The 25,094-nt window shown below is 30.2% G+C and overlaps 1 protein-coding gene across 7 annotated transcripts in view; it reads left to right on the forward strand.

Moving 5' to 3' along the window:
- LOC143255083 (adenylate cyclase type 10-like) overlaps nucleotides 1-24,672 on the forward strand; it is a 62,347-nt gene extending 37,675 nt beyond the window's left edge. For 4 of the 7 annotated variants that reach the window (XM_076510181.1, XM_076510183.1, XM_076510186.1 and 1 more), the window contains 14 exons: nucleotides 2,989-3,052; nucleotides 3,688-3,818; nucleotides 4,392-4,759; nucleotides 7,161-7,350; nucleotides 10,867-11,004; nucleotides 12,032-12,165; nucleotides 12,516-12,663; nucleotides 13,312-13,400; nucleotides 14,538-14,665; nucleotides 16,150-16,246; nucleotides 16,652-16,767; nucleotides 19,377-19,500; nucleotides 23,278-23,494; nucleotides 24,371-24,672. In XM_076510181.1, coding sequence (XP_076366296.1) covers nucleotides 2,989-3,052; nucleotides 3,688-3,818; nucleotides 4,392-4,759; nucleotides 7,161-7,350; nucleotides 10,867-11,004; nucleotides 12,032-12,165; nucleotides 12,516-12,663; nucleotides 13,312-13,400; nucleotides 14,538-14,665; nucleotides 16,150-16,246; nucleotides 16,652-16,767; nucleotides 19,377-19,500; nucleotides 23,278-23,494; nucleotides 24,371-24,487 — 2,061 coding nt within the window. In that variant the 3' untranslated portion in view covers nucleotides 24,488-24,672. Of the gene's footprint in view, nucleotides 1-2,988; nucleotides 3,053-3,687; nucleotides 3,819-4,391; nucleotides 4,760-7,160; nucleotides 7,351-10,866; nucleotides 11,005-12,031; nucleotides 12,166-12,515; nucleotides 12,664-13,311; nucleotides 13,401-14,537; nucleotides 14,666-16,149; nucleotides 16,247-16,651; nucleotides 16,768-19,376; nucleotides 19,501-23,277; nucleotides 23,495-24,370 lie in introns of those variants that run through there. The other 3 variants (XM_076510182.1, XR_013030437.1, XR_013030438.1) reach the window with 3 other exon arrangements.
- Nucleotides 24,673-25,094: the final 422 nt, after the last annotated feature.

The raw sequence follows: 25,094 nt of genomic DNA on the forward strand, positions 1-25,094 counted from the left end.
AACAAACACACATTTCATCTCTATGTAAATAAACTGTCATACAGAGAAGAGGTACTTTTGTGGTTGGTAAACAGTAAAGAGAAAATATGAATAGTGTTAGTACTTTCAGAAGGATTTGTTTCCCATTTTTGAGTAGTCAAAACAAAACATGTTAATTGTTCTGATTTTTCTTTCACAGTTAAGGTTTCACTTCTAACTATATGTGTTTAGATCCATGTGTAGTCACCAGTCTGAACAGATTTAACTTCTTCTGAAACATAATTTGATTTCCAACAAAATTCAGCTTGTTTAATTTCTGTGAGGTTAATTTATTTAACTTTATGATAATGATGTTTTCTATCACTCATTAGGATCAACCATTCTTTTAGTGAAGAAAGTTATTATTACCACAGTAATAAAAATTAGTAACAAACATTCTCATAACTAATACCTCTCAATTTTACAGCAGTATGTCTGTGGAGTTACAGTGCTAGAAACTGGGTTTTAATACCTTTGGTAGAATACATATAGTCCGTTGTGTAGCCTTGTCTTGATTTCAGACAAGCAAGTATCACTAATAACATTTGTTATTTATTAAATATAATTCTTTTGAAAAAAAACACAAGTGTGTAGTTATTTAGAAAATTAATCATCTTTACAACCATAAAATAAGTTGTCAAAGCTCCAGCTAACTTTTTAAACCGTCACGGTCTACAGTCATACAAGTATTCAAATACATGTCAAAGAGATAGTGGACATTATTTGTTTCCAAGCAGTGGCATCTAATGTATCACATAACTAAAGCTTGAAGTTATCCTTTAGTTAGTATTTCACATATCAATACATGTCTTTTATTTTCTTGGTATTCTAGGAATTAAGTTGTCTTGGAAATGAACTATATTTCAAGAAAATATTCCTAAAACTGTATTCACTTATTTACTACATTATTCTCACTAGGATTTAACAGTTTATCTCATAACATGGAATATCTAAGTGCTGTTAGTTGACAATGAAGTAACTTGTGTTTCACCAGTGAATATTATATTCTTTTGTCAATTTTAAACAATGTGGTTGAAACCATTACCAATATGAGTTTAAAATATATTGTTTTTGTCATCATAACATTCTTGATTTTATCTTGCAGACATAGTGCTCAAAGTCCCTTAAATATAGTTGATTATGTTTACTTTAATGACATAACATTTAGTAAGTATATTTATATTTAATTACATTTAATAAGAACATTGTCTTATATGGTTGCTAACTTGGCAACTTACCAGGGGGGAGAGAATTGTCTGAAGTCCTTATATTTTTTTTATTATTAATTATTCTCGTTCTAGTGACCATAGTTGTTTTCCACCGTATGACATTCCGTCTTCCACTTTACCAAGCTTTCACCTGTGAAGGACAATAAGTTCAGTGTTAAACCACACACCATATTTACACAGACAATGATGACAGTATTCTGAATCAGATAACTAAAATAAGTTTTCCAAGTTTGTGTGTATATGAATTCTAAACAAAAATGAATATGGTCTTTATTGTTATACAAAAAATAAAACACAGATTTGTACTTGTACAGGCAGTATTGAGTAAGGTTTCTAGTCATTTGTTTTCATACTCATGCTTTCAGTCTCTTGGGATTGAGTTCTGTAGATATAACACATGATTCATAAGTAAATTGTTACTTGGTGACCTCTTGATGAACCAAGAAAGGGTAGCTTAATTTAGCAAGTTGGCTTGATCCCTTGTCCAGTTGAGAGTCACCTCATGGCTCTCTCTTAACACTTAAACAACGTCAATTTAGTTGCCATAGGATATTACAGTCGTTGATCCTCTCAATCTATATTCTATATAGGCAGAATCTACATTATCCATTGTAGAGAACAATGAAACAAAGGAACTAGAACCAGACAGTCTCACTGAATTTCTCTTCCATATGTTTATGCTGAAACTGCTTACAAATACAAATTTTAAAATTTCTATAATTTTAAAGTAGGTAGAAAACATATGACACATCTGCATATCACAATGGAAATTGACAGAAGTGTGTTCAAATGGAATTGACAGAAATGTGGTCAAAGCGAATTGCTGTGATTCCAGTTTCTTGTCATCTTTCTTATGGCTACTGGTTTATGAGATGTGAATGTTTAACTTGTGTTTGTAAGTCTACTTCAACTTAAAACTCTTGTTATTATGTTGTTAATGATACCAAAAGACATGATTTGCTACACTGTAAAAACTTTTTTTTTATCAGAGAGTACTCTTATATAACATTACATTGACTTTGTTTTGCTTAAATATCTTGCTGTATATTAAAATATTTCTTCAGAAATAAATGTGATATGTTTCCATGGTAACAATGAACTGACATATTGCTCTGCTTGTATTGGTACTAAATATATTGCCTATGGCTCTGTGAGATACACATCAGTCTTATACATGGGAAATAATGTTTTGTAAAATAATGTTTAAACTCTCACCAGATTTCATGATTTTTACTTTAGTGTGATATGTTTCTCTTTGGTGATTTTTATTTTGTTGAAATCATCTGTTTCCAGGGGCAATATCATAGTGTGTAAAATCTTTCCAAGTTTTTTTATATTTTTATTTTTATTTTATATCATAGTGTGTAAAATCTTTCCAAGGTTTTTGATATTTTTATTTTATATCATAGTGTGTAAAATTTTTCCAAGGTTTTTGATATTTTTATTTTATATCACAGTGTGTAAAATCTTTCAAGGTTTTTGATATTTTTATTTTATATCATAGTGTGTAAAATCTTTTCAAGGTTTTTGATATTTTTATTTTATATCATAGTGTGTAAAATTTTTCCAAGGTTTTTGATATTTTTATTTTATATCATAGTGTGTAAAATCTTTCCAAGGTTTTTGATATTTTTATTCTAATGCATCTTTTAAAATTACCAATTATGGTTGTCATTTAAATTTATTATATTTAAATAAAAAGGTTTATTTACAATATTTTTTTGCTTTCAATTTGTTTCAGAAAGTTTGTGATATCACCCCTGGAAAGAGTCTGACATCAGTCAATATTCCTCTTTCAACTCAAGGTAAAGAGTTAGTCATGTTAAATTGTTACATGGTTATAAAATAGCAAGCTATATGTTTTTACATCTGATAAATTTTCATTTTTTTGAAAAAGCCTTAGGATTGAAAACTAAACTTATTATTGTACCTAAGCTATTGAAAAATATATACCATTCTCACTGGCATGTATTATACTTGATAACTTGTAGTAAACTTAATAAATGATATGTTATTTTGACATAATGTGTATATAGTTTTTTAAAATGTTTTAAAGGTACCTTCTGCCAAAGTTTGACTCTGCTTATGGTTACATCAGAAAGATAGTGAACACTTTGTTTCAGAACAGTAGCATCTAAATTATCATGTAACTAAGGCTTGGAGTTATCCAAGATATGTATTGGATGTTAGTTATATGATATCCTATGTGACAGTGGTTTGAAACAAAGGTTTTAGATTAACTAAGACATGGTGTTACAACATTCTATTCTCATTTCATTTCCTACCAGTTTAGACATGGTGTTACAACATTCTGTTCATATCAGAATTCCTGTCTGTATCAGGAATGGTTTTACAATATTCTATTCTTATCTGATTTCCTACTGGTATTAGACATGGTGTTATAACATTGTATTCTCATCTGATTTCCTATCTGTATTAGACATGGTGCTACAGCGGATGAACAACTTGAATCCTACACAGATGCTAGTTTTGAAAAAATCGTCAGTGTTTGGTATGCACATTGAGCGTCAGATTCTGGAGGATATCTGTAGTGATGTATCAAAGAAAGAGGTATATACATCATTATACTGTTTCATGCATATGCTTTGTTCATAAATGTAATATTAATTACTTTTCTGTTTACTCACTAGAAGCAAACATTATAACCCTTCAGATACATTCTATGAATTAATTATATTTGCACACATTTGACTTTATCCAATAGCTATTAGTCCAGATCAGCTGATTCTGTATGTGTATGTTACAGTATAACAAATGTCCTTTACATGTTAGGTTATATATAGCACTACAGAAACTTAGTATAGTATTACAGATGTTCAGTACCTTGTACATGCAGTATACTATTACAGATGTCCAGTATCTTGTACATGTAGTATACTATTACAGATGTCAGTACCTTGAACAGATGTCCAGTACCTTGTACATGTAGTATACTATTACAGATGTTCAATACCTTGTTTACGGTGTAGTATAGTATTACAAATGTTCAGTACCTTGTACATGTAGTATAGTATTACAAATGTTCAATACCTTTACATGTAGTATAGTATTACAGATGTTCAGTACCTTGTTTACAGTGTAGTATAATAATGCTGCAAATATTGTAGGTTATTTTTACTGCAGGTTGCCAGCATCCTCCAGCTTTTTATAGACCATCACATACTACAGTGTGGCATAAATAAGGTGAATGTGAAAGGTGACTGTTTTACTTTTGTTGGGGAGCTGACAAAATGTACTTGTGAACAATTTCCAGAAGATCCCCAAATAGGATGGTGTAGAAACCTCATGTTTTATTCTGCTGTTGTTCAAGACACCATTTATCACTCTTTGACCAAAGATCTTCGAGCCAAGCTTCACTTAGAGATAGTAGAGAAACTCGGTACTATTGGAATGAATTGTTTCATGTGTCGGCGACGTAATGTTTTAGCTGAGATGCGAGACTCCCAGAAACTTTCAGCAAAGTCTGACATTGTTCAAAATCAGCAAGAATGGTATGTTGAAAATAAATAAATGATGTCTGTCCTTAGATTATGTCTCTTTCAGTGTATGTAAGGTTATATCTTTTAGACTTTTTTATATATTCATTATGATATATAAAGAATTAGGAAGAATAGTTGAGAAATAAATCATAAAATTATTTTACTAATATCTGGTTAGTGACCTCTTTGATAAAATACTGTGTATTTTAATAGAGTTTGATTTTTTTACTCAGCAAGTAAAGAGAAGGTATACAAGTATGTGTATAAATCTGATCTTTATATATTTATACACTAATATATGTTTTTATATAAACTTGACAAATAAAAATTTAATACTGCAAATGTATTGTGAGTTACGTCTTTGGATTTTTACAAAGTATTTCTCAAGGTGACATGTAAAGTAAGTTATTTCTAAAGGTATTTGATAAGTATTCTATCTGGATAGAAGAAACCAGAAGATTGTTACACATGAAAATCAGTCAAACACTGCATTAATGTTACAAGTGAGGTACCTCATGGCTGAGTCTTAGGACCTTTTCTCCTTTTTACTTACATTAATAAGATAGATGAAGAAATGATCAATAAATTATTTAAATTTCCAAATGATACTAAAGTTTTGATTGTTGCTAGCTGTGAAGAGGATGCTACTTCTTTACAAGAGGATTTAGTTCATTTAGTGGGTTGGATAAGTGAATGACAAAAGGGTTTTAATTATAATAAATGTGACATAATTCATGTGGGTTATCAGAATTTGGATGGGAATAACCTTAACAGTATCATAAAAGAAAGAGTTCTTGGTGTAATGGTTGATCAGTCTATAAAGCTGTCCAAGCTGTGTATTGTAGCTTGTGTTGGAACAGAGGATTTTAGGTTGTATCTATAGAAATACTGAATACAAGTCCAAACAAGTTATAATTTCATTGTGGAGGTTACTGATTAGACTACATTTAGAATATTGCATTCAGACTTGGGCTCCATACCTGAGGAAATACATTGAATTCTTAGAAAGGGTTACTAGAATTGTACATAGGATGGAGGGTTTGTAATACAAGGAGAGACTGAAATCTCTCAACTACTTTTCTCTTTAAAAAGGAAGAGTTGAAGGAAATCTGATTGTAGTGTGTAAACTTAATTGATAGGGTTGATGTATCAATATTTTTATACTTAACAGTGAGAATATTAGGACTAGAGGAATGGGCTGCCTTCAGAAGTTGTGGTGGCAGTAAATTTAAGTGAGCTTAAGTGAAAGCTTGATAACTATATATATAAACATGAATGATAAGTGCTGAGTTTAAGATTTTTATTTTGTTTTAGTTTTTATTTATTTAACAGTTTCAGTTTAGTTTTGAGGATGAGACAGCCAAGATGGACCAGTAGATCCTTTGTTGTCCCTAAATTATATAACATTATGCTAACTTGGATTTAGTGGACAATACATGTTTCACATTTATTGCTGTTACTAGTTCTAATCTTGGTGCTGACTATTGTTGTTGCAAGCTGGGTTTGAAGGTGACTTACAAATTAACTACACATTTTCTCTAACTATTGGGATTCTACTAGAGTTATTGCCAATAGGCAAGTACTTTTCCTGCTTATAAAACAATGATTATATTTGTAAATGTTTCTGAAAATCAACTGGTGGTTGGAGGTGTATTTGGTCACACTTTGAATAAAAAAATATCCTGCAGTAACTATCTGTTACATGATATAAAGCCAAATAAAATAATATTAAAAAAAACACACACAAAACAGTGGTTAGGATAGCAACAGACCCTAAAAGCAGTACACCATAAACCATCCAGGACAATTGTGCTACCATAAAGTAGTACATCATAAACCATCCAGGACAGTTGTGCTACCCTAAAGTAGTACACCATAAACCATCCAAGACAATTGTGCTATCATAAAGTAGTACACCATAAACCATCCAGGACAGTTATGCTAACATAAACTAGTACACCATAAATGAACCATGACAGTTATGCTACCATAAAGTAGTATACCATAAACAAACAAGGACAGTTGTGCAACAATAAAGTAGTACACCATAAATGAACCATGACAGTTGTGCTATAAAGTATTACACCATAAATGAACCAGGACAGTTGTGCTACCACAACTATTAGCTATTCAAAATTCCATTTACTACAATCTGGCATTACCTTTCCACTTTTAGTTAAGTTAAAATAATATAGATTTCTTTTTTAGTTGTTTTGCATACAGCTTTATATATATAAGTAATCTGTTTTACATCAGCAATATAATATTTGGCCATGGTTAATTTATGTTTTGTTTCACTGATATACTGTAAAACTGAAACAGTTTTTGTGTTAAAATGATTTAGTTCTATCAACAGGAATGTTCCTGATCTATGAACAGTAAGATTAAATATTATATATATATTTTATTTTAGGGAAGATGAAGAAGAGGATGATGAAGAGAGCACAAGTACAGACTTAAGAGAATGTACCTGTCATGTGGTGAAGGTTACTGTACTTAAAGAAATGGCTTGGCATTGGAAGATGATTGGAAGGAAACATATGTCATTGATGTACCTTCTTCAGTCAGGGGAGGGGTCCTTGGAGAACAATGAATATGTACAAGTTAGGAGCTTACTTTTTACTTTCACATTATGTTACAAACCAAAAATTAAGTTTGGTTACCAGATTTTAAGTTAGATTTCATACTCCTTGACTGGTCATATTTTTCTGTGTTCAACTTCCTGTTAAGTTGAAAACAAAAGCATTACATACAACAACACTTGTGAATTTGGACCCCAACAAACCACATCTACACACAATGAAAGACAAAAATGTTACATTCAACATCACATGTGAATTTGAACTCCAACAAATCACACCTACACACATTGTAAAACAAAAACGTTACATACATCTCTTGTTAATTTGGACTCCAACAAATCACATCTATGCACAATGTAAAACAAAAACATCACATACAACATCACTTGTGAATTTGGACTCCAATAAATCATATCTACATACAATGTAAAACAAAAACATTGCATAGAATATACTGTAGTAACAAAAAAATATTTAGAATTCACACAAGACTCGGTAATATCAGTGTATTTACAATAGTCTATAAGAAGATTGTATGATGAAATGGAAAATAAAACAATTAAAAGAATTTTCCTAATTCGCACCTAACTGAATCTGTCTAGTAAAAAAGCCAGCAGAACTTGGATATCTTTTTTAAAAGTTTTCAAATAATTAGTTGGTTGAAGAGTTTAGAATGAGTGGACAGCATACCTGTCTCACTATCAAAGAAACCATGGACCAAGTGAAAACAAACAGGGACTTTCTTGAAGACAGAAGAAGATTACAAGCCAAAACATAAAAACTAGTTAATAATTAATAACTGGTAATTTACAGTACTGTGCAAAAGTGTTAGGACAAAGTCAAAAACTATATTTCAGGCTACTTTCAAAGAATATTGGAAGGTAAATCTTGATATTTAGTACAACAGAAACTTAGTGTAAGTGTTTGGGTTCAGAAAACAGTTGATACTTTGTTTGTCCACATTTTGCTTAAAAAGTGAAGACACTCTTTCAGTCATGTTGCAACATAATTAATCAAGGTATCCATTGGTATTTTACTCCAAATGTTTCTAATACACTTTCATAAAGTTTCTTTGAAAGTAACTTTTAATTTGTCAAGTTTCTCATCTATCAAATCTTAGATCTACTGAATTGGGTTAAGATGGAGGGCTACTGCATAATTTGAAAGACTCCAGCAGCTTCTTTCTTATCAAAGTAAGGCTGGATAAATGTTTGGTCATCATCTTCTAGTTAGTAGAATTCTTTACTTATAATACACAAACCACTGGGTGTACCACCATAGATCAGTATCTGATGATAGTTGTGCTGGTCCATTATTCAAATTCTGTTGTAAATATCTTGTGTTGTCTCAGCAGAAAAACACTCTCAAACCATCACACTACTTTTCCACTTCTCAGTGGTAGGTGTTATGCATTGAGGTAAGTATCTTTCACCTTTCTTATGTCAGATGTACAACCTACGCTTTGTTTGAACCAACTACTTCAAACTCGGAGTTATCCATCTATAACACCCTTTTCCAATCACTAACTCCAACTTTGGTACATTTTAGCAAATTTTAGTTTCTTTCTTGAAAACATTTGAAGGAACAAAGTAAAGCTTTTTTACCTTGAGGCACTGCATGGGGTACCATGACAGTTATTTCACACCTTAAATTTGATCAGTATGTTCATTCAAGCAGATTCTTTATGACATGCTCTTGGTACAAGTATTTGGGTGTTCTAAAGAATGATAAGTATTCTCACCCTGGTTCATTCAGTTGTCAACATGGATCAGTGAAACATTACTATAGTGTTGAAAGTTACATTCTGTAATGACATGGAAGAATTAACCACATAAAGTAGAAGAATGACAAAAAATACTGTTGTTGTAACAGTTTTGCACAGTACTGTACAAATAGAACTTAATGAATAATTACATTTATGTAATCATATAAGCTAATAAGCATGACAACCATGTCTCACAATTTGATGCATATATAAATAGTACTGTTACTTTTAAGGCCTCTCTGTAAAGTTGATTTTTGTGTCTAGAAATGAAGTGAGAATTTCTTCTGATAAAGTTCCAAATGGAAAGGTTCATGGGATTATCACAACAGGAACAACAGCATAGTATTCTAGTACTCAAAACAGATAATTATGTCCTCTGCTGTTTATTCGAACAGAAGATTATACCATATGTAGTATGTGATTTGTCACTAGTTGAATGAAGGAAAACCAAAAAGAAACAGTTTGTTAAGTGTGTCAGGCCCTGTATCTTTAGTGAGAAAATGAAAAGAAATCTTCACCAAGGAACCATATATTTCAATCATTATGATGAGTGGGTGAAGACAGCCTCATATATTGTACCTCTTCATGTAACTTGCACAAGTGCAGGGGCTTTGATCTGATTGTTTGTGGTAAATGCAAAATGTCTTCTAGGTTTAATCTTGTAACACATATTCATTCTTACAAATTTACTGATGGGGGGAGCATGCCTACAGACCCCTGTAGGATTAGCGTTCTTTGCATACTGATTGTTCTTTGCATATTATGTATTGGTTTTTGATCTCACAAATTAGAATCCACTTTACAAACATTCTACCTATGTGCCTGAAAACGTTTCAAATAAATTATGAAAACGTATTTTTATATTTACAGTTTTTATGGTGGTTGGCATATATTAAGCTATAGGATTCATAGGAATAATTCATGTCATGTTGTAATAATTTGCATGTATGTGTTAGGGTACAAATTTTTCCATTATAGTGGTTGATGTTGAAATGGTAGAAAATTATCAAAACTAATTGTTACGTTTGACAGAAAGTTAGATACTTAAACAAAGTACATTATGAGTATAACAGTGGTGATATAAAATGGTAACATTACACTTTATAATTTAAAATTAGACAACTGAAGAATACTATAAAATTAACTGGTGTGTGATTTTATTTCCATTAAAATATACTTCTAATATGACAGTTGAAGACAAGAAACAGTGTGTGTATGTTGCATAAGTAAGGTAATATGTAATGTTATTTATTTTTGCTTTCACTAATAATATAGGTTATGAGATCCAGCAAATTAAATGTAATTAGAATTTCTTAATTTAATGTTTACTGTTATATGTTTCTTACAAAGATTGCTTTTCATTATTAGCTGAACACAGATACTTAGGATTATTAAGTTAAATCTGTTAAGCTTGCTAAACTTAGTGTGATATTAATGGAATTATGGCTGATAGTATATTGATAGCAAGATACCCAGCTGATGAAATAGTGAATTCTAACCTTCATAATTAGAAACATAACAAAAGTATACTTAGTTAGCTATATCAATGGCCATGTTGTTCTTTGGTGTCATTCAAAGTGCATAACTTACTCTGGTTAGAAGTCACAGCACATTATTGTTATAATAGTAGCTGGCATGAAAATGATAAAGTTGTGTAAAGATATTTTAGGTGGTTGAAAGACTACTGTTAACATAACTCAGAACTTATGGTCAGTTTTACTTTAGATACCTGTTTGTGTAATGATTTAAATATGGTTCTTCAATATGTCTAGACCACTTTAGTAGTGAAAGAAGCAATAGATTTTATCAAAGAGATTGAAGAAGAAGAAAGTTTAGCTGTACCTGCTATGAAACAGCCATCAAACGACTTAATGAGAGCTAAGGTGGAGTGTTATCGGCTGCTGGCACAGGTGATATACAACTATTTTTAAATTTTAGTTTTGTACGTAGCTTATCTTGGTCACAAGTTCCGTTATGAAACATACTCTGCCCTTGCTTACACATCAGATAGGTATTTATAGTGGGGGGTGTGCCACACCTTAAACAGTTTTCAGTATTTGAAAATATAGACTTTCAGTTAAAATCGTGTTTCCTTCTGCTAAGAAAATGTCTTTCATCCATAATGTTAAATGTTGTTTTTGTATTAGTAATGTTAAATAATAGCTAAACACTGTTCTTTGTAGTGAAAAGTAAATAGGAGATTATGATAACTGAGTTTATTAGTCCTGTCTGAGATTGATCACACAATTAAACCATGTGTATAGTTGTTGTATATAAATTGTAGTATTGTTATGCAATAAACGCTGTTGTACGTGTCTAGTATGAAAAGTTTGAAAGTATTGTTTATGTTAAAAACATTCCATACATGTTTCTAATTATGTGATCAATAATGATAATTAGGTTTAAAATAAGTCTGTAAATAAAAATGGTAAGCAAAAATCACGAAGAAAGATAAAGAATAGTCTGAGATATCAGCAAGGTAGGCTTAACTGATCTAAGGTTGGTCATAACTATATATATAAAAACTAGTCCTTCAACAACTATTTGCAAAACTTTCCTCAGATAGTTTCATTGTGTCAGTGTATATTTAAATTTGTCTAAATTCCACAAAACTAGTGCTTGAAAATATTCCAAAGAAAATCATAGCAACCATGCCTTCCAAGCAAATAATTTTGTAAAGTGTAAGCCACACATACCTTATGTTAATATTTCAGTCTGTTTTATACTGGATTCATTATGTAGTACCTCATACACCACACACCTACATTAAAAGTCACTAAGACTATACATAAAGATGCATTAATTTCCTGGGATTTTGAGGACAAGAACCATTTGTGGTAGGTTATCAGTTTTACTTTTGGAGGTGGGAGATGTTTTAGTAAAATCTATGTTTTAAATTCTGTACCTGAATTGTTTATTATACTTGTATCATCTCAGGCAAAGCTGTATCTCGGGAACATGGACGAAGGAATGTGTGATTTACAGGAAGGTATACGACTACTTGGTACCAACCTTTCAGAAGTTAGTAAGCACACTGATGCCCAATATTATGCAACAGAGGCTCTGGAAAGGTAATTGTCAGCAGTATTGATAGGTAAATTGTACATTGTAACACTTAAAATAATAGCCTACACCAGTGGCTTAGAACTTATTTGTCATTAAAGATGGTTATATTTATAGAAAAAAAATTGGACCAGTTGATGTAGTTGCTTTTTGGGTCATGTTTTTGTTTTCAATATTTTCTCATTCTTATTGTATAAAACCCTAGGGAAACAATAGAATCAATGCAAATGTTTAATTCTGTTTAACAAGTTAATTGAATTCATAGTTTATGGAGGTCAAGTAAATAAAAAGTATATAAGTGCAGTCAAGTTATTAATATTACAGCTTATTTAAAAATCAAAGGCTCTTCTTTTGTTAGAACCTCACCTGAATTTGTTTACCTTGAAAGCCGATGTCTTGGAGTTGCAAGTTTGTATTCTATGCAGAATGGTGATTACCAGTCAGCTATCAATTTTGCCAATCTGAAGCTATATATGATGATACGAACATCATCTCCTTTCAAACAGGTCACTTTATTCAGCATCTTAACCACAGATATCTAACCTTTACAATTCCTATTTCTTACCTTCTATTTGTCCTGAACACATTAAATAACCTTTGTTAGTGGTACATTCCACTTGTCTAGAATATATATTAAATAATCTTTGTTAGTGGTACTTTCCACCTATCCTGAATATATTAATAACCTTTGTTAGTGGTACCTTCTACCTGTCTTGAATATATATTAAATAATCTTTGTTAGTGGTGCTTTCCACCTATCCTGAATATATTAATAACCTTTGTTAGTGGTACCTTCTACCTTTCTTGAATATATATTAAATCTTTGTTAGTGGTACCTTCTACCTGTCTTGAATATATATTAAATAACATTTGTTAACATTGTTTAAAACTGGATAGAAAATCAACACACTTTATTTCAAGTGTTTCTTCAGATTTGAAGTAATTACTGAAAGACTGCAATTTTATCTTTGCTTTAAGGTCTTCATTTGCCTTTTTTCTTCTATGATGTTGAGTTTTTCTTGTTATTTATTAATGTTTTACATCAATATTATATGGAATCTCATTCTTTCCTCACACATATAATAAACTCAAGTAGAAGCTCACATCTTATAACTTCCTGTTCCAAAACCATGTCTCATTTTGTCTTTCATTAGGTTCTCGAAGCTTTTACTTTGATATTTCAATGTTACACATATGAGCCCAGAAGGAGAAGAAAAACTGTGGAAGCAGCAGCAGTGAAACTGTGGGTAAAATAGTTTGGTTGATTAAACTATGAGAAAATTAGTAATTTACTACTTGTAATAAACATTTATGAATAATCTACAGAGAACATTTGGACAGATTATTTTACCTTATTAAAGAGTCATACCAATCTTAACTCCGTGCAAATTACGACTTGATATTTTGTATATATGTTTTACTTCCAATGTAATTCTTAGTCATGGTAATGGCTAATAGCTCTCCAACCCTTTGCCTCACTATTTAAAACTGTTTGTATTTTATATTTATAAAAGTATATTAACTTCTTTATCCAGCACATTGTTTTCATCGGGTATAAATTAACTGTGAAATATAACACTTTTAAAATTGTTAGGTAGACCACTTATTCCCTAATTATCAAAAGAGAGGTTCTTTGTGTTTATAAGATATACAACTTCTTTATCCAAAACATTTGTAAAACAGGAAGTTCTGGATAGAAGTTGATAATGAAATTCTGAGGGTCCAACATTTGAAAGTTTTACTTAATTTCTACTTCTCAGACCAGATGTTGTGTTTTTGTAAGGTATATAAATTTCTTCACATGCCACATTATTTATTAGAAGGGAAATAGTGGTCATGTAAATTAACAGTGAGATTCTGACACTTCTGAGTTTATAAGATAGAACTGTTTTGTTGTTTTACCCAGCTTATGAAGCTAAAAGCTGGTTCTTTCTACCATTATTCCACACACAACAATTCCTAACATGCTGAAAACTCTGGCTGTTGTACTCTCAAAAAGATTATGTACCAATCTGTAAAAGTGTGTTTACCAGATTGTAGAAAAGCATTTATTTTGTTGTATAACAGATTTAAATTACACTTGTTTTCTCTGGAAAATGTTACTAATGCATATTGATGGTGATGTAATGTAGATCCAAAGCATTATTATAATACAGCTTTAAATCATAGCAATTTCCCTTGGTTTTACTTCACTTCATCTTTTATTATTATTATGTATTGTTTTTTGATTTTTAAAATAATCTGAAACATCACATAGGTGTGTTTGTTTCTTGAGATTTATATTTTCAACTTTTAAACAATAACATGTTCTACTTGGAAACCATTTATTTATTAATAATTATAGTTTCTTTGACAAAGTAAACACTTAATAATATTACAGATGTTCATGGAGGTTCAACAACAAAGATTGTGTACCTGCTAATGACGTTCAAGCCATCAGCCACACTCTTCAAGCTGTTATGTTTCTCAGATTTACACAGAATGAGTTGAATGGTGCTACAGATATTGGTGAGTTGGTTTGAAAATATTTATTTTTATTGAGCTATCTTTACAGTGCTAACAATAGATATCAAAACCACATTTTTGAACGTTATAAACCTTGAAGCTTATCACTAAGGAACCAGGAGGAAGCTTCTATTTCAGAGCTCCCCAGTGGCTCAGCAGTATGTCTGCGGACTTACAGTGCTAAAAACCAGGTTTCGATACCTGTGGTGGGCAAAGCACAGATAGCCCATTGTGTAGCTTTATGCTTAATTCAAAACAACAACAACTACAATCTATTTCAGAATAATGTTACTAATTATTAAAGATAATGTTTACATTTTATGTAGTAATCATATTATGTAGTAATCTGTTGTGTGGGATATAGTTACTCCAACTTATGAGAAGAACTAAAGTCATTTAGTCTTCAAAACTTTATTAAGATGTATAAATAAATTTGTTTTTATCAACTTTGTTAAAAGTAAGATAAAAATTGCTGTAAATATTTGTGTTTCAAATGTTTACTGTTTTCATACTATGTTTCCAAGTAAATGCAAGAGAAAACTTAAAATGAGCTTACTATTATTATAGTTATTCAACAATCTCGTGATTTTTAACTTCACCAGTTCTACTTCGAATGAGTTGGTAAGCTTTGTTACAACAAGTTTTCATCACAATTGTACTTTCTGTTATATACAAACTAGTACTTATAGAAAAAGAAAGCTTGGATAAATAACCATTTTAAAGGAAATTCCACTGATAATAATATCTGTTTTTGTATGAGAGTTTTTATATTGGAGACATTAATACAACATATCACATTACTGCTGATAACACAGGTCTGTGATGATAATGTCTATTGTTGTATGAGAGTTTTTATATTGGAGACATCAATACAACATATCACATTACTGCTGATAACACAGGTCTGTGATGATAATGTCTATTGTTGTATGAGAGTTTTTATATTGGAGACATTAATACAACATATCACACTACTGCTGATAACATAGGTCTGTGATAGTGTTATTGTCTTAACATTTATATATACTCTACAGTAATTCCTGTATGGTGAATCTGAATATAGCATCCATTTTTCTCCATCACATACAGATTTTTCACAAAATGTTATATGTACTTTTACATAAATGAATCACTTTCATTGAAATCAGCTCACATTTTGTAAAACTTAAAGTGTTAACCACAGTGAACATTTTCTATTATCATGTTTGGGTTTCAGACTTTCACATCATGATTAGTCTAGAAAAATCTACAGTCACTGGTTGTCAACATATATTTTTACAGTATAAATCTGTTTATAATAGATCTTTGTATGAAAGAGTATGCTAGCCATAGTTTTTAAGCATTGATGTAACACTTTTACTTTCATTTAGTCTGTTTGTTTGTTTTTTACAATTATTTTGTCTTGTTACAACGTATGTGACAAGTATGATGGAAAGTTTTAAAATGTTTCTTTGTTTCACTGTGGTAACATAAATTTGTTTTTTCAGGTTTTCAGGTACATAAGGTTCTGCAGAAAATTCATGATTTAAATATGATAATTAAAGTTTTGTCCATCTTATCACAAGCAGTGATGTTTGGTAGCAAGTAAGTACAGTTTTAATCAATTACTGACTTTTATGTTATTTTGTGAATAGACTGTTATTGTACCAACTTTCTTAAGACAAAAACAAGATGTTATAAGACTTGGTCAGTGGATATTTTCTACACTAATAAGAGGGGAGAGCCACATATTATTAAAACAATTCAAAATCTGAAATTTATTTTTGTATTTTGAATTTTTAATAAATATCACAATATGTTCATATAAATAATTATGTTTTACAGTATTTGACATTTGAAAATATATTTGCTTGGTTAATGATACATTAAATAGTGTGAGAATTTATTATTGCTCTCCATTTTATGTGAAGGTCTTATTAGGGTTTTCTTGTTATATAGTTCAATCATATGTTTTGAATCAACATTAATTAGGGTTTTCTTGTTATCTAGTCCAGTCAGATCTATTGAATCACTTGTACAGTTGAAAGAGTGTTCAGTAGAAACTGAGAATAATACAGGACTTGCCTTATATTATGGAGGTTTAGCTGAAGTTATCGTTGAAGAAAGTAAGAAAACATTTAACAGGAAGATATGTTCAGTTAAAAACAGGTTTTCTGATTGGTTGACAAAGTGGATGGATAAAAGTAGTTATAGAATTGTACTTGTTTATTTAGTGAAATGTTTATTATTATTTTGTAAACATTGATGAAGAGGGTACTGATTAGTTTTATCGTGTAAGGAAAAAGAAGTAACTGTGGGATTGCATGTTCACAGGTTATGGGATGGCTAATGATGAGTAACTAAGAATAATCTGATTACTTCTGTCAGTAAAAGTTAAGTGAAATAGTTGTTATGTATGTTAACAGCTAATTATTATTTCAGTGCTTGTTATGAAACAAAAACATTTGTAGGCTTAGGTCAATGGCCCTTAGAAAGTATGATTGGTGTAATAATGAATTATCCCTACAAAATTTATCTTACACTTTGGGTCAGTGAATTCATGTTGCAGAACCAAAGGTGAATTTATAATAGTATCGAAGTATTATAGTGTATATTTTTATGGTTTGATACCTGAAATGCTAGATATATATATCTATTATTTTAATTATAAGGTTGCATTAAAACAAGAAAATTCATTTATATGTCTTGACTATGATTTTCAGGCTTGTGAATGGAATAAGAATATTCTGTATTAGGTATTTAGTTAATCAACATCCACCACCACCAGAATGTTTATTAATTAAGTGTTCACAAGATGGAGGACAACCAGTCAGTAACATTCACCACCAAAAGAATGTTTATTAATTAAAAGTTCACAAGAGGGAGGACAACCAGTCAGTAACATCCACCACCACCAGAATGTTTATTAATTAAATGTTCACAAGAGAGAGGGCAACCAGTCAGTGACATTCACCACCACCAGAATGTTTATTAATTAAGTGTTCATAAGAGAAAGGGCAACCAGTCAGTAACATTCACCACCAACAGAATATTTATTAATTAAAAGTTCACAAGAGGGAGGACAACCAGTCAGTAACACAAGAAAGTTTATTAATTAAATGTTCACAAGAGGACAACCAGTCAGTAACATCCACCACCACCAGAATGTTTATTAATTAAATGTTCACAAGAGGAAGAGCAACCAGTCAGTAACATCCACCACCACCAGAATGTTTATTAATTAAATGTTCACAAGAGGGAGGGCAATCAGTCAGTAACATCCACCACCACCAAATTATATGTTCACAAGAGGGAGGGCAACCAGTCAGTAACACCCACCACCACCAGAATGTCTATATTTTACTGAACAGTTAGATTTATTGTGATGATTACAATTTTCCCTTTACTTAAAGTGTAGATTGTTTTCTGTAGCATATTGCAGCTGAAACCTTAGACGTTCTGTCTGAGGTGGTTGCCATATGTTTATTATTTATGACTTAGCATGCTTCTGAAGTGTTCTTTACACTTTAGAATGGTTTTTAGTATAATTTAGAATATTACACATTGATTCATATTTTATATCAAGTAATGTTAAAGCTTGAAGAAAGTAATTTATGTGTTTTTAAGTCACTTAGTAATTTTTTTTCCAGTACCTGATACACTCCACATTGTGAAACTGGTCACACAAACAAGGCATTATGTCCAATAACCAGTTCCATAAGGAAATGATTAGACAAAGGCTAAAGGAGCACAAAGGTGTTCTAAAACTTTATGTATGAAAACATAGCACAGTTGACAATGAAAGAGATTTTAAGTTTCCAGAAACCTAATAAATGCAAATTGGAATTCAATAATATCCTTTAACACAGATAAATATATAAAAGTTAAGAATCTCTTGGTCCATCTGGGGCTCCTGTCTACTAAAGTAAAATCATATTTATCCTACCACTAGCAGTAGGACACTGCTTGGATGACTTAAAGTTTTACACTAATTAACTAATATATATACATGAATGTCCATTTTTGTCCTTTAACATTGTTATGCTTAGTTCTGTTGAAATGTTACTTATAACTCTAATCATTATAACCCACACACATTACTTACTGCAGTTAAAATACATATGCCCAACTTACTAAATTACCTAAACCCATTTGAAAAACCTTGACTTCCCCTACATAACATCACAATAATCTAATATTAGACACAAATTTAAGTAACTGATTGACCATTCCTTCATATCTGTCATTAAATTAAATGAGAAAAATGCATACATCCTAAAACATGAGGTACATCACATAAGACATTAATCCAGTTTCATTGAACTCTGTTTATAACAGTCCTGCACTTTCTTACATCAAGCCACTTTTCTATCCAGTGGACCAACTTATCTCCCACATTTGTAGAATTCAGTTGTTAAAAATCCTCTTATGTGGCACTTTGTCAAATGCTTTTTGAAAATCCACATCCTTGAATGTCAAAAGATTAGTAAGGCAGGCTTCTCCCCTTTAAAATTATATTGTCTATCCAAAAAAATTTTAAACTTTAGATCATATAGATGTAAACACAATGACAGAATTTTAGCCCAGAACCATGCTACAGAGTGTACACTTTAACTCTCCTTTGATATGAAGACAATCACATCACAGCATGAAGGTTTAAGACCTGGTTACGTACTATTGTACTTGAGATAGATATATTTTTATTTGCTAAAGGTAATTATCTTGTCCTCACCAGCATTTAAAGTTTCTGGTGAATATCTGTATGAGTGTAGAAGTTTTGCACAGGAGCCTTACAAACAAACCCACTTCACCCATCACCCAGATGTGGAATTTTACCTTACTTCATGTCTGGCATTATGGTGAGTTCGTCTTTCATATTACTGTAAGCGTAATTCAGAAAATTAAGGTGCTTTGTCACTAACGTTTTCTTTCTATGAACTATGCACATGAATAGTTATACATCTAAGACAAGTATTAATAACACTAGGTTTATTGAAACTAATAGTTGCTATACTTATGGCAGTCAAATAAGAAGATGAATACTGATATATGAAAGACATTTATTGACACCATAGCACTAGGAATAAACTGATATATATATATATATATATACCTGTGACTAAGTTATCTGTCTCTACATTCCTAACTACTGCAAATAAACTATTATATATATTATTATATATACACACATGCCACTTAGTTATCTGTCTTTACATTACTTGATACTAGGAATAAACTCTTATATATATTATATATAAATGTGACTTAGTTATCTATCTTTACATTCATTAATACTGAGTGTAAACTATTATATATATGTTATAAAAAAAATATGTGACTTAGTTATCTGTTCTTACATTACTAACCATTAAGTGTAAACTATTATATATATATATATACACACACATGTGACATAGTTATCTGTCTTTACATTCTTTACTTCTAAATATAAACTATTATATTTATGTTATATATGTATATATACATGTGACATAGTTATCTGTCTTTACATTCTTTACTTCTGAATATAAACTATTATATATATATACATGTGACTTAGGTATCTGTATCCATATTCCTTACTACTGAGTAGTATATATTATTGATATATATATTATATATGTGATTTAGTTATCTGTCTCCATATAACATTATTTATACTGATTAGATCATTTATACATCTGTAAGTTATGGTAGTAACACTATTTATCCAGCAGAATTAGTATTTGAAAATACTTCAACATCTAATACATAAATATGTTTCTTAGATATAAAAATTAAAATAATTGATAAGGATATCATTGTAAATAATTTTGATAAAAGGAAATATTTTACCTTTCTGGTTTACCCTCTTTTAATAGTAATGTATCATACCCTTCTGTTATAAACATTATAACTTTTAATAGTAATGTACCATATCCTTCTATTATAAACATTATAACTTAACAATTATTTAGATATTGTAAACTTTGTAATAAATTATAATATTTTCTCAGTGATGTTGAAATACTGATAGAAAAATTAATAATTAATGGATTTAATAAAGAAACTTTAAATAAAATTATTAAACTATTCTGTGACAAATATAAGAATGTATTAAATAAATATGAAGAAATAAAAATTAGAGAAATTTTACTTAAAATTTCTAATAACTATTTATAGTTAAAAATAAAGTGATTTAACTACTTGGCACTACTTTATGTGGATATATATATATATAGGCTTGTTTAGAGTATGATAGTCACAGTAGACTTGATGAATGAATGGATGGTGGTTGGGAGCTATACCAGTTTGGACATCTAGATAAGACATTTCATGCTAGTATATTTTGTTTACTATGCTCTTAATTAGTGCCTTGCTACCATATTGAAAGTTGAATGCTAAAATCAAAAGGTAAGTTTTATCTTACTTACCTCCAGATGGCAGTACCATATATCTTTTTTTTTTTTATTTCATTTAATGCTTTACTTGGGAGAACAGTCACCTTCCTACAACTGTTTGAGGCAGTGAAAGGTTATGTAGATATGGGACATTGTGGGTTTGAGCAACCACATCTTACTGTCCTAATTTCTATTTCTAATTCTATATCTATTGCTATTCTTTATTTCTTATACAAGACTGGTGAATGGACATTAAGACTGACAGACAGTATATCCCCACGGTTATGTGAGTCCTACTTCTGCAGTCACTTCCGAAACCTAGGATGTGTTTCATAATCTCACATTGTAGCATGTACCCTGGGATATTTTCAATTGATGCAACGTTTTTGTTTAATTTGTTTGTTTTTTGAGTTAAAACAACAATATATATATATATAATTATAACCATAAAATATTCAAACTATAAACCAAAACACATTAACAGGAAATTTAAAAAAAAAACATTTTTTTAAATATGCTGCACATTTTTTTAAAAAATAATTCTAGGGTACAAGCTACAACATGGGATATAAAATGTATCCTAGGTTTTGGAGGTGACTGAAGAAGTATGACCAACATTATGGTGGGGATACACTATCTATCAGTCTTAACTTACAATTCACTAGTTTCACATAAGAAAATTAGAAATTAAAAGAGTGAGATGTAGGTGCTGAAGCTCACAATGTCCCACATCTATATCACCCTTCACTGCGTGCAGACAGTTGTGAGAAGGTGACTGCTCTCCCAAGTTAGAACAAGAAAAAGATGAAAAAATAAATAAAAGAATGAGAAAAAATAAATAAAAATGAAAATAAGGTACTATTATTTGGAGGTAAGTAAGATAAAACTTACCTCTTGAAGTTAGCATTCCTGCCCCCAGTATGGTAGAGGCATTAATTAACACGACATCAGCAAAGTGATAGTTTACTGTGACTGTTGTGCTTTTATATGAGGCTTACAGTGTACATCCATATAAAGTAGTGCCAAGTTCTTAGATGACCTTATTTTTAAATAAAATGTTTTAATAATTTTTAATAGAATTTCTTTGATTTTACTTTCTTGGTATTTATTACAGAATAATTTAATAATTTTGTCAAAATTTCTTTATTAAATCCACTACATCTTGATTTTTATATCAGTATATCAACATTATTAATAAAATATTAAATATTGAAATTTATTACAAATTTTATAATATCTGAATAACTGTGAAATTATAATGTTGACAACAGATGGGTATGGCACATTGATATGTAAGGAGAATAAACCATAAATTGCAAAATCAAAATTTTTTCTTTTATCAAAAATATTTGAATTGATATCCGTTCTATCAATTACATTGTCTTCTAAATCTAAATAATGTGCATCTATATTAGAAATTGAAGTATTTTCAATTTCTAATTCTGTTGGATAAATGGTGTCAATAACATTATACATTTCAGAATTATTTATGGTAATTAATCATCAATATACCTATAAGTTAGAGTAAAAATATCAGGATTTGAATAGTTTTCAATAAATGTATTTTCATAGTAATATAAATATAAATTTGCTACACAAGTTGAATAGTTGGCTCCCATTGGAGCACTTGTTTAAAAACTTGTTTATTGAAAAATATAAAATTATTATAAACATGGAACTATATTTTCTTTTCTCCAGTTATATAAAAGGATAACAGTTAAGGTTTAACTTCATTTAGATATAAATTATTTAATGTCACTATATATATATATATATATATATGCATGCAATTTAGTTATCTGTCTCCAGATTTCTTACAACTGAGTATAAACTGTTATGAATGTTTAAATATACACACATATGATTTAGTCATTCCTTCTACTAGATATACAATATCTAATATATACACATGTAATTTATTCAGCTGTCTCCACATTCCTTACTACTAGGTATAAACTGTCTGTCTCCACATTCCTTATTACCAGATATGAACTATTATATCTATACGTGTTATTTATTCAGCTGCCTCTGTATTCCTTACTACTAGGTATAAACTGTCTGTCTCTACATTCCTTATCACCAGATATGAACTGTTATATCTATACATATGTTATTTATTCAGCTGCCTCCATATTCCTTACTTCTGCATACAAACTATTATGTCTATACACCAGTGTGTTTCAGTTGAGATGGATCTGAAGTCTGAGATTCAATTAAACTGAATGAACCCTACTAGTAAAACTTTTTTATTTTCAGGTGTGTTTCATTTGGGATGGACCTGAAGTCTGATATTCGATTCAAGTGGTACAAAAAAGCAAAGGAGAAAAGAGAAGATGTTCCATTGAGGTTGAGAAGGAGTTTCTGGACTATTAGTGCATCCTTCAATATGTTAGAGGTTCGTGTTCACAACATGAATTCAGACTATCAAAAAGATATCTCCAAACTCCGATTAGAGAGAAACAGCATACTTAAGGTAACAGGCTAACACTACTTCTGTATATATCATAACACTGTCTTTACTAATTATAACTAGTTGACTCACTGTACCACTTGAAGTCAGGTATTTCTAAGATCGCGTTTAACATATACTGAATTGTAACAACAGTTTATAGATACAATCAACACTTAAGGTTAATCTAAGGTAATGTATAACATGTACTGAACTGTAACAACTGTTTCTCAAAACAATCAACACTTAAGGTTTATCTAAGGTAACGTATAACATGTACTGAACTGTAACAACTGTTTCTCCAAACAATCAAGACTTAAGGTTTATCTAAGATAATGTATAACATATACTGAACTGTAACAACTGTTTCTCCAAACAATCAACACTTAAGGTTTATCTAAGATAATGTATAACATATACTGAACTGTAACAACTGTTTCTCCAAACAATCAACACTTAAGGTTTATCTAAGGTAATGTATAACATATACTGAACTATAACAGCTGTTTCTCCAAACAATCAACACTTAAGGTTTATCTAAGATAATGTATAACATATACTGAACTGTAACAACTGTTTCTCCAAACAATCAACACTTAAGGTTTATCTAAGATAATGTATAACATATACTGAACTGTAACAAGTTTCTCCAAACAATCAAGACTTAAGGTTTATCTAAGATAATGTATAACACTTTTGTTGAATCTCTAAATTAACATTTATGTGCATAATATTTAGTAAGTTTATTCAATGCATATGCAGTTGGTCATCAAGTGTGGTTGAATTGTCAGTATTGCATCTATAACTAAGTAAATGTTCATCTTTGTTATAATTCGTAAGAAACTTATTTCTTAATTGTTCTACTATTAAGAATTTCTCGGTGTCTGTTTTACTTTTTAGGGTCTTAATGAGTTAACCTATGATATAAGAGAAAGTTTCCCAGTTTTAGAAATGAAAGTAAACCGTGTAACCAATGAACTTACAAATGTGTGGAACTTCATCAAAAGTCTCCATTGACAGCATGAACCAGATTTGTTTTAAAAACTGAAGAGCAGTATATAATATATCAATAATTTTCCACTTTTATTGTATTTAGTAATCTTAGAATGTTAATATACCAAATGAAATATGATTGCTATACCATTATAAATGTCTATTAAAACACACATGTATTTATTAATTAAAAATTCTTTGTACATACATTCATCATGTTTGATAGTGTTGACAGCCTTACAATGGAAATGTTTTTTAGAAGTGTGGTACTTTAGTTGATCCTCATGTTATGTGGTATTAAGAACAATTACAAATTACGTCTTCCAATTTTATATTAATGTTAATTGAAGAATTTGCAAAAATGGCTGGTCTTAAGGGCCAAGAGAGTGCATATCTGTTAGCTTACAAAAACTTATAATGATATCAGATATAAACTTGCAGTTCTCTCTTAATATCTAATTAAATAAATATAAAACTAAAATGAAAACCTAAACTTTGATTACAAAATAGAACAGTAGCCATACAATAGATAGAAATGTTTATTATTTGGAGCGTAACTATAAAACATTGAACATGTAATGTTTCAGTCATAGATAGGCAGTTTTATCATGTATTTTGAACTGATATATAT

This window comes from Tachypleus tridentatus, chromosome 7 (genome assembly GCF_004210375.1).
Source record: "Tachypleus tridentatus isolate NWPU-2018 chromosome 7, ASM421037v1, whole genome shotgun sequence".
NCBI lineage: Eukaryota > Metazoa > Arthropoda > Merostomata > Xiphosura > Limulidae > Tachypleus > Tachypleus tridentatus.